Genomic DNA, 9475 nt, shown 5'->3' on the forward strand with positions numbered 1-9475 from the left:
ATAGGACTGGTAGGGGGGAATTGTCCTCCAAGTCACTATCCTCTTCCTCTGAGTTGCCACCCTCAGAGGGGTTGGCCTTTTCAAACTCTGCCAAAAGCTCCTGGAGCTGTATTTTGGTAGGTTTGGGGCCCATTGTTATTTTCTTTATTTTACAGAGTGACCTTAGCTCCCTCATCTTAAGATGGAGGTAAGGTGTGGTGTCGAGTTCCACCACAGTCACATCTGTGCTAGACATTTTGCTTCTAAAAGTTGGAATACTTTTTAAGAATCTACAACTGGTTCTAGAATCTAATTCAAACTTTTACAAACTTTTAAACTCTAAAAGAAATGCTAAACAGGATCTAACACAAGGCCCTAGCAGGTCTTTTAAGAATTTAGAAAACTTTTCAAATTGCAAAAATCAATTTCTAATGACAATTTTGGAATTTGTCGTGTGATCAGGTATTGGCTGAGTAGTCCAGCAAATGCAAAGTCTTGTACCCCACCGCTGATCCACCAATGTAGGAAGTTGGCTCTGTATGTGCTATTTCAAAGTAAGGAATAGCATGCACAGAGTCCAAGGGTTCCCCTTAGAGGTAAAATAGTGGTAAAAATAGATAATACTAATGCTCTATTTTGTGGTAGTGTGGTCGAGCAGTAGGCTTATCCAAGGAGTAGTGTTAAGCATTTGTTGTACATACACAAGACAATAAATGAGGTACACACACTCAGAGACAAATCCAGCCAATAGGTTTTTCTATAGAAAAATATCTTTTCTTAGTTTATTTTAAGAACCACAGGTTCAAATTCTACATGTAATATCTCATTCGAAAGGTATTGCAGGTAAGTACTTTAGGAACTTCAAATCATCAAAATTGCATGTATACTTTTCAAGTTATTGACAAATAGCTGTTTTAAAAGTGGACACTTAGTGCAATTTTCACAGTTCCTGGGGGAGGTAAGTTTTTGTTAGTTTTACCAGGTAAGTAGGACACTTACAGGGTTCAGTTCTTGGTCCAAGGTAGCCCACCGTTGGGGGTTCAGAGCAACCCCAAAGTCACCACACCAGCAGCTCAGGGCCGGTCAGGTGCAGAGTTCAAAGTGGTGCCCAAAACACATAGGCTAGAATGGAGAGAAGGGGGTGCCCCGGTTCCGGTCTGCTTGCAGGTAAGTACCCGCGTCTTCGGAGGGCAGACCAGGGGGGTTTTGTAGGGCACCGGGGGGGACACAAGTCCACACAGAAATTTCACCCTCAGCAGCGCGGGGGCGGCCGGGTGCAGTGTAGAAACAAGCGTCGGGTTCGCAATGTTAGTCTATGAGAGATCTCGGGATCTCTTCAGCGCTGCAGGCAGGCAAGGGGGGGATTCCTCGGGGAAACCTCCACTTGGGCAAGGGAGAGGGACTCCTGGGGGTCACTTCTCCAGTGAATGTCCGGTCCTTCAGGTCCTGGGGGCTGCGGGTGCAGGGTCTCTCCCAGGCGTCGGGACTTTAGGTTCAAAGAGTCGTGGTCAGGGGAAGCCTCGGGATTCCCTCTGCAGGCGGCGCTGTGGGGGCTAAGGGGGGACAGGTTTTGGTACTCACAGTATCAGAGTAGTCCTGGGGTCCCTCCTGAGGTGTTGGATCGCCACCAGCCGAGTCGGGGTCGCCGGGTGCAGTGTTGCAAGTCTCACGCTTCTTGCGGGGAGCTTGCAGGGTTCTTTAAAGTTGCTGGAAACAAGGTTGCAGCTTTTCTTGGAGCAGGTCCGCTGTCCTCGGGAGTTTCTTGTCTTTTCGAAGCAGGGGCAGTCCTCAGAGGATGTCGAGGTCGCTGGTCCCTTTGGAAGGCGTCGCTGGAGCAGGATCTTTGGAAGGCAGGAGACAGGCTGGTGAGTTTCTGGAGCCAAGGCAGTTGTCGTCTTCTGGTCTTCCGCTGCAGGGGTTTTCAGCTGGGCAGTCCTTCTTCTTGTAGTTGCAGGAATCTAATTTTCTAGGGTTCAGGGTAGCCCTTAAATACTAAATTTAAGGGCGTGTTTAGGTCTGGGGGGTTAGTAGCCAATGGCCACTAGCCCTGAGGGTGGGTACACCCTCTTTGTGCCTCCTCCCAAGGGGAGGGGGTCACATTCCTAACCCTATTGGGGGAATCCTCCATCTGCAAGATGGAGGATTTCTAAAAGTTAGAGTCACTTCAGCTCAGGACACCTTAGGGGCTGTCCTGACTGGCCAGGGACTCCTCCTTGTTATTCTCATTATTTTCTCCGGCCTTGCCGCCAAAAGTGGGGCCTGGCCGGAGGGGGCGGGCAACTCCACTAGCTGGAGTGTCCTGCTGGGTTGGCACAAAGGAGGTGAGCCTTTGAGGCTCACCGCCAGGTGTGACAATTCCTGCCTGGGGGAGGTGTTAGCATCTCCACCCAGTGCAGGCTTTGTTACTGGCCTCAGAGTGACAAAGGCACTCTCCCCATGGGGCCAGCAACATGTCTCGGTTTGTGGCAGGCTGCTAAAACTAGTCAGCCTACACAGATAGTCGGTTAAGTTTCAGGGGGCACCTCTAAGGTGCCCTCTGGGGTGTATTTTACAATAAAATGTACACTGGCATCAGTGTGCATTTATTGTGCTGAGAAGTTTGATACCAAACTTCCCAGTTTTCAGTGTAGCCATTATGGTGCTGTGGAGTTCGTGTTTGACAAACTCCCAGACCATATACTCTTATGGCTACCCTGCACTTACAATGTCTAAGGTTTTGTTTAGACACTGTAGGGGTACCATGCTCATGCACTGGTACCCTCACCTATGGTATAGTGCACCCTGCCTTAGGGCTGTAAGGCCTGCTAGAGGGGTGTCTTACCTATACTGCATAGGCAGTGAGAGGCTGGCATGGCACCCTGAGGGGAGTGCCATGTCGACTTACTCGTTTTGTCCTCACTAGCACACACAAGCTGGCAAGCAGTGTGTCTGTGCTGAGTGAGAGGTCTCCAGGGTGGCATAAGACATGCTGCAGCCCTTAGAGACCTTCCTTGGCATCAGGGCCCTTGGTACTAGAAGTACTAGTTACAAGGGACTTATCTGGATGCCAGGGTCTGCCAATTGTGGATACAAAAGTACAGGTTAGGGAAAGAACACTGGTGCTGGGGCCTGGTTAGCAGGCCTCAGCACACTTTCAATTGTAAACATAGCATCAGCAAAGGCAAAAAGTCAGGGGGCAACCATGCCAAGGAGGCATTTCCTTACAACTCACCAGGGACTTTTTCTTCAAAGGGCAGGCTAAGCACATTTTCATTCATCACTTCACCTTTTTTGACCTGGAACAGGAAGAACGGCTTCTTCATCAGGTAAATATGGATTTCCTAAACAGGAAGACTGATAAAGCAGAGGATGTCAGTGAAGGGATGATGAACTCTCCAAATGATGGACCTGTCCACAGCAGTTCATTAAGCGCCAATGGTTAAATGGTTTGCAGTAGATGTCCCCTTACCTCTGGACTCTCCCAGAAGCCTCTCTTCCCAGCTCCTTTACCCTCTTCCCCAGGAGAAGGAAGAGTGGTTCTGGGCGGGTTCCTACCCTTCCTCATGATTCCGGGAAGCACAGACTCTGCCCTTTGTTCCATAAATGAGGAACAAGCTCATAATGCAAAAAGCAGTATGTAGTTCAAATTGGATAAAATATATTCGTAAGAACTTTCAGTATATTGAAATATCTATTATACCATTCTTGAGTTTCTTGCTGATTAATAACATTACTTGCCCATCTTACTGTTACTGACAATTTTGTCTTCGGTACCTTCAAGGTATTCCTTTTTTTTAATGAACAGCTGGTTTATTTGTGCCCTGATCACAACTCCTACACAGACTTCTGACTGGCTTATGTGCACCGATTTAGCCCCCAGCTGTACTGTGTGTTTCTTGAATGTCCACTTGTGATACGTGGTCTGTTTCTACCCCTCTTGATTTTTTACACCATCCCCGACTTTGCTGCATCAGTGGTTGTCTTCTGTATAACTTAGAGCTGCAGACATGGACTGGCCCGTTGGGAAATGTAGACCTATAATGAAGCTATCTGCCTCTGAAGCCAGTAGTTCTAGGGCACAGTACATCAAGGCATGCAGGGCTTGACTTGTTACTGATTCTGCCGTCCACGGTTCCCATCATTTGCTGCTCCCCGTCTGCAAGGACATGACCATACCTGCCCTGCCTGGAGCACTTTCAGATCTGCTGACCCTGTAAGCCACACTGAGATTAGGAAGCTACTTCGTGAGGTTTTTAATGTAGCCTTAGAACCCGCCGTAGCGGGCTCTACCGGCTATTAAAGTAAAAGCCCGGAGCACTCCGTTGTTTTCAATGGAGCTGCCAACATTCCAATGTTCTAATATGATTTCAGATTGGTTCATTCCTCCTAATAAGAACAAAAACCTTAATAAAATCACCTTTGATACTCACGCTATTTAAAGTATGTAGGTGTTGCTCCTCTTCAAGTCAACAAAATAAATAGAATTTCTTAAAAGTAGAAACTTTTTAGGTGCCCTGTTCTGGTTCCAACTTTGTTTACCCTTAGCTTTCAGCAGGTTATGGGAGTAATATTTATTGTCTACTTTTGTGTTCAGGTGCTCACCGAGGACATAACACCATTTTGTACATACCTTTTAACAATTTCTCCAAGTGATTCCTGTTACATTAATACGGAATTTAAACATTTTCTTGAAATCACTCAAAAGGGGGTAAGAGATTGGAGGTACTAACTCGGGCTCTTTTTAGAACATCTTGCATGGTTTAACTAACCTTGGAGAAGTGGCTGAAGTTGGCAGTGAAACGGAAATTAGTACGACCGATTCCGCAGGCGCAATAAACAAAATAACATTTATAGTCAACTGATCTCTCTTTTTGCATCTATTTTGGCAGAGTCGGAGCCCCAAATCCAAAGACAGTGGCATTCCGGAGCTTGGGTCCGTGCAGGAGGAGGATCCGTCCGAGGTTGAGGTGGATCGCGAATCTGAAATCCTTATTGAGAGGATACAGTCCATAAAGGAAGAAAAGTGAGTGACGACCACTGACTGTAGCTGTTGCAAGAATCACAGAATCATGCATTTGTTTCCATTATAATGTGACAAACATTGGCCTTTTATCTCTATAGTATTGGAGATTCTATACCTCAGCACCTCCTTTAAGTCTGAATCCGCTCTCTCCACCACAGCCTCCCTCCACTCCTGTAGCAACCCTAAGGGTCATGCGTCTTAAGTCATACCACTGACAGATTCATGGAGGTATAATTGTTTAACTCTAATTCTTAAGATACAGTCAGGGTGAGCAGCAATCCCTGCCATAGAGTGAATCACTGGGATGAATACTTTTCTTGCAGTGCCCCTAGTAGGCTTTGCTCTTTTTCCTTTCAGGGAGGATATAACCTATCGTTTACCAGAGTTAGATCAACGAGGGTCGGACGAAGAGAACCTTGACTCTGAGGCGTCCATCAGCACGGAGAGCTTGCTGGATGACCGCCCCGCTCAGGTGGACACGGAAGGTCAGTATTAAGGTAGTGTGTGCTTTTCTTACCTTTCACATTTTTATCTACCAACATTTGGTTAGAGTGTGTATTTCTTTATTGGGCTTGGTGAGACTTCTCACTCAGATTTTTTTCATTTCCATTTAAGGTCACCCGAAGATCCGTGTGCAACCTGCCAGCTCTGATGCCATTGTTTGCTATCGCGATGCCTGCTTTTCCCCCGCTAGCATTGTCGCACCGTCCAAGAACACTTTGGCCATACCCAGCTATTCCCTTTCACTGGACCAGACAGACTTGTCCAACAGCACTTCTCCTCTGTGTCGCCGGCCATCATCTTTCTTGGCGAAAATGAAGGTCCACCGCAGGAACCCAGTTATCCCAGCGTCGAATATCAAACTGCCGTATGGCATTGTCCGCTCCACTGAAAGTTTGGGTAGGGCCACAGGTGCCAGTGCCGCAGAGCTAGTGGTGAAGCGCCGGGATCAGCCAGCCCGGCGGAAAGACAGTGTCCACTCTGTGTATATTGCCCAAGGGACAGATCCAGGACCATCAGATGGGCCATTTCAGGATTATGAACCAACAGCGAAGGTGAAACGGCGCTTTTCCGACCCCTTCTTGCACGTGCCTTGCGTCGAGGAATCGAACCTTTGAAGCACTTCCTCATTTAAAGGCACATGTGAAGAACCCACAAACTCTTGTGGCCAAAGTTGACTATGGTTTCTTCAAGAGACCGAAAGACGTTGAACAGTTCGCTGAAAATATTCTCTATTTCCACATTTGTGCCTTTCTTTCTAGCAGGAACAAATTAGACCAAACGTGAGTCACTTTCATCATATCTTTTCCATCTCCCCAAGATTTTTTTTTTATTTTATAAAGAATTTATTTTTTATTTTTTACACCTGGTTGTTCTAATGTTTTTTTTTTAACATTGTTACATTGTTATCGCATCCAACAAGGACCAAAGTAGACCTACTATTTATTCCATTAAGATGGGAATAAATGCCTCTCGATAAATGTGGTGGTGGTGTTGAGGCAAAGCAGAAGGTTGTTGAGTCTTATTTCATTGCATTTTGAATATAGCCTGGACTGCTAAACCACATGTAGTAGGGGCCAGTGTAACACATCACAAGGCATCACTGAACCTCACCGGCCAGGTTAAATGGTACGCCTAGGACTAGACATGCTGCATGACTGAAGCCCATCTCTTCCAGACAGTGCCTGTACATGCATAGAAGATCACCTGCCAGCCGGACGTGCACTTCAGAACTGGGCGTCTCTTGAGCGAATTATGTTGCCATAAACTACAAGACTTCCTAGATCAAGAACATTATTCTGAAACTTGTGAGGGAAATGGCTACTGCCTTCTTCTGGCACCCTCACTGTGCTGAGGACAGTGCAAGCCCTCTGGAAGTAATACATAAGAAGCACTTGGAGAGTGGGTGAGGCGGGGAATCGTGTCAATAATATAGCAGATCATGGAGCAGTTTGTGTATTTGGCTCATCATTTCCTACTAACATGTCCTACTATGAAATGGTTTTTGAAATAAGCAGGCTCACTGTTTTCAGATGTTTCAGTTTTCTTTACTACTTAATCGTTCAACATTTTCTGAACAGTTCCTCAAAAGTCTGTATGCACAAATTTGGGCCTCTGCCGTTTATTTACAGAGGATTTGTGTTTTAGTTCCAGGTGGAAAGGTGTGAATTTCACACATGAGCAGAGTCTCAGTGGGAATGTCTAAGCCATTCCAAAGGTAACAAATAACTGGCCCTGGTCTCTGGCAGCTAATCAGATGTTCTGAGTGCTTCATAGTAGCATATATGGTATATTAAACCCCCTCACAACCCCCATATGAGGTTTCCTCGCGTCAGTGCCACAGACACCCATCATCTTAGAGGAGCCTCATACAAAAGCACTGAAATGCAGAAAGGCTTTCATGTTTGCAGCTGTATTTTTGATATATTGTGAACACATGTGTTTGGTGCCACTTGTCTTACCTCCCAGGAAATGCCCACCCCGGTACGCCGTTGATGCCTTACAAAGCTGGATGTTGGTGAAACACCCCTTGAAAACTGCCCGAGTCCTCATTTTTAGGAGTGTTTGAACACAGCACTGCCAGGAAGTATTGAACAGGCTTGCAAAGAATAACTCTGACATTCTTTCTTCAGCTGGTGATGCTCGAGCAGCTCGGCTCAGCTCAGGTGTTTGAGAGGCAGGAAGTTGCTGTCGGCTGGATGCCCATGGAGCATTGGGAGCCTCGTCCAGAAGTATACTCATTGATGCAACTATGGACTTAGGAAACAAAATCACTATTGATCCTTGTCTTTTTCATCTTTGGAGGGCACACCTGATGTGGAATGTTTACAAGAACTCAGTCAACACAGAATTGGCTAATTTATTTTCCTAATTGCAGGACATGCTCAGCGTCTCCCCTTTGTTGTTAGTAGAATCGGGAACCAATTGCTTTTAGAGGAGAGACATTCTCTTGCCACCATATCGTCTATTTCTGAAGTTGACAGTAATCGCAGTTCTCAAACTGGCTAGAATCCTTTAGCGCTGCAGCCAAAACTGTACTGGGGCTGTCTCTGAGTGAAGCCTTTGCTGCTTTAAAACTTGCATGTTTGAGAAGACACACTTTTTGTTGACTCGGTGCATGGTGCTCCACGGCCTAAAAGTATGGATTTGTGTCATCTTTTGGGTGCTAATCTGCATTTAACATTTAAACTTGATTTAGTTACAGTAAGATGGTTTTCTCGACAACCTAGCGTAACAACACAAGCACTTGAAAAGTGAGTTTAGGCAGGAGGTTTACTTCTGTAACAGATGGAGCGGAGGTCTGCATTGTATCTCCCAGATAAAAGAATCTGGAAAGGCCTTCTAACTGAGATTAGATAAATGAATGCCACAGAGTACATAGTTTGTCTTTTGAATTGAATTTTTCCTTGAAAGCAGATGTGGCTCTGGGCAGTGAGATATAGGCCCTAACAAAACGTAAAGCCAGGTGCTGCCTTTCTTAGTTTCTGAAATGTATGTGAGGTTCCTGATCATCAGAGGTGGTTTACAAACTGAGATCTGGGACAGTACGAGTGTCCCATAGTGACCCGGCTTTGCCCCCTCTGCACCAGGGGCTTGATGGTGCTTCGATAGGACTACCTTTCTAAGGCCTGTCACATTTCTTTGTATACTTCTTCATAGAATACTCTCCATGAGCTGCCAGGCCTGTTTACTGCAGTGTGCCAATGATGTGTCTAGCTGGTGGTGTGGCTACTTGCACAGGAATGTATATAGGATATCATAGACTTGTCTTGTAGCTCACTAAGGAGCCACTTGAGTTAAACCAGAGACCTAGTGTGAGATTTTCAGCGTTCGTGCCAAGAATACAGAGTAATCTATTTTCTAGCCAGTAGTCTTCAACCATGCTGGGTGTTAGGAGAGCAGGCGGGCTGCGGCAAGAACATTTTATAGGTTTAGTTTAATTGGGCTTTCAGGCCACTTATTCGTTACGCTCCCAGTTGCACAGTTGAAAGCAGGACTTCGCCTCTGGAAAGGCAGTATGAATTAGCATGTTTGCATTAAGGACCAGTGTACACAGCAATAAGCTACTGTGTGAATCTGTGCTTTCTATTTAGGTGATTGGTTTTGGAAAGAAATGCCCGGTTTCTGACCCATTCTCAACCGTAACAGAGCTTTCACTGTCGTAAGGCGGTGAAATGCTGTCTCATCCGTTTTGCATTGTGAATCGCCTCTAGATTCTCATGAGGTTTATTATTCTGCAATCAATTGGTTGAGTTAGGAAACGGTATTAAAAAGTAAAACTTTTCTTCCTGTGGACGTCAGATGATGGGACAGTATTCCAGTTACCCAGCACGTGTCCCCTGCTGGTTTCTGGAGTTAAGGCTAGAGTTATTCTGGTGTTTCTTTGAAAGTCAGTCTGTTTTAAGACTAGCCCGCAACTGTGGTCAGCGCCTAAGCCTTATGGTATGGCCCCCATTAATGTGGAACCCATTTTAGAAGGGTTTTCTAGATCTG

At 45.9% G+C, this 9475-nt stretch overlaps 1 protein-coding gene across 8 annotated transcripts in view; it reads left to right on the forward strand.

The window, feature by feature from the left end:
• The window catches only part of MYO9B (myosin IXB), a 337738-nt gene extending 331474 nt beyond the window's left edge, over positions 1-6264 (forward strand). For 7 of the 8 annotated variants that reach the window (XM_069215684.1, XM_069215681.1, XM_069215685.1 and 4 more), the window contains 3 exons: positions 4848-4981; positions 5339-5466; positions 5597-6249. In XM_069215684.1, coding sequence (XP_069071785.1) covers positions 4848-4981; positions 5339-5466; positions 5597-6099 — 765 coding nt within the window. In that variant the 3' untranslated portion in view covers positions 6100-6249. Of the gene's footprint in view, positions 1-4847; positions 4982-5338; positions 5479-5596 lie in introns of all 8 variants that reach the window. The other variant, XM_069215688.1, reaches the window with a different exon arrangement.
• The last annotated feature ends 3211 nt before the right edge of the window (positions 6265-9475 follow it).

The sequence above is a fragment of the Pleurodeles waltl genome, chromosome 12 (genome assembly GCF_031143425.1).
Source record: "Pleurodeles waltl isolate 20211129_DDA chromosome 12, aPleWal1.hap1.20221129, whole genome shotgun sequence".
Classification (NCBI taxonomy): domain Eukaryota; kingdom Metazoa; phylum Chordata; class Amphibia; order Caudata; family Salamandridae; genus Pleurodeles; species Pleurodeles waltl.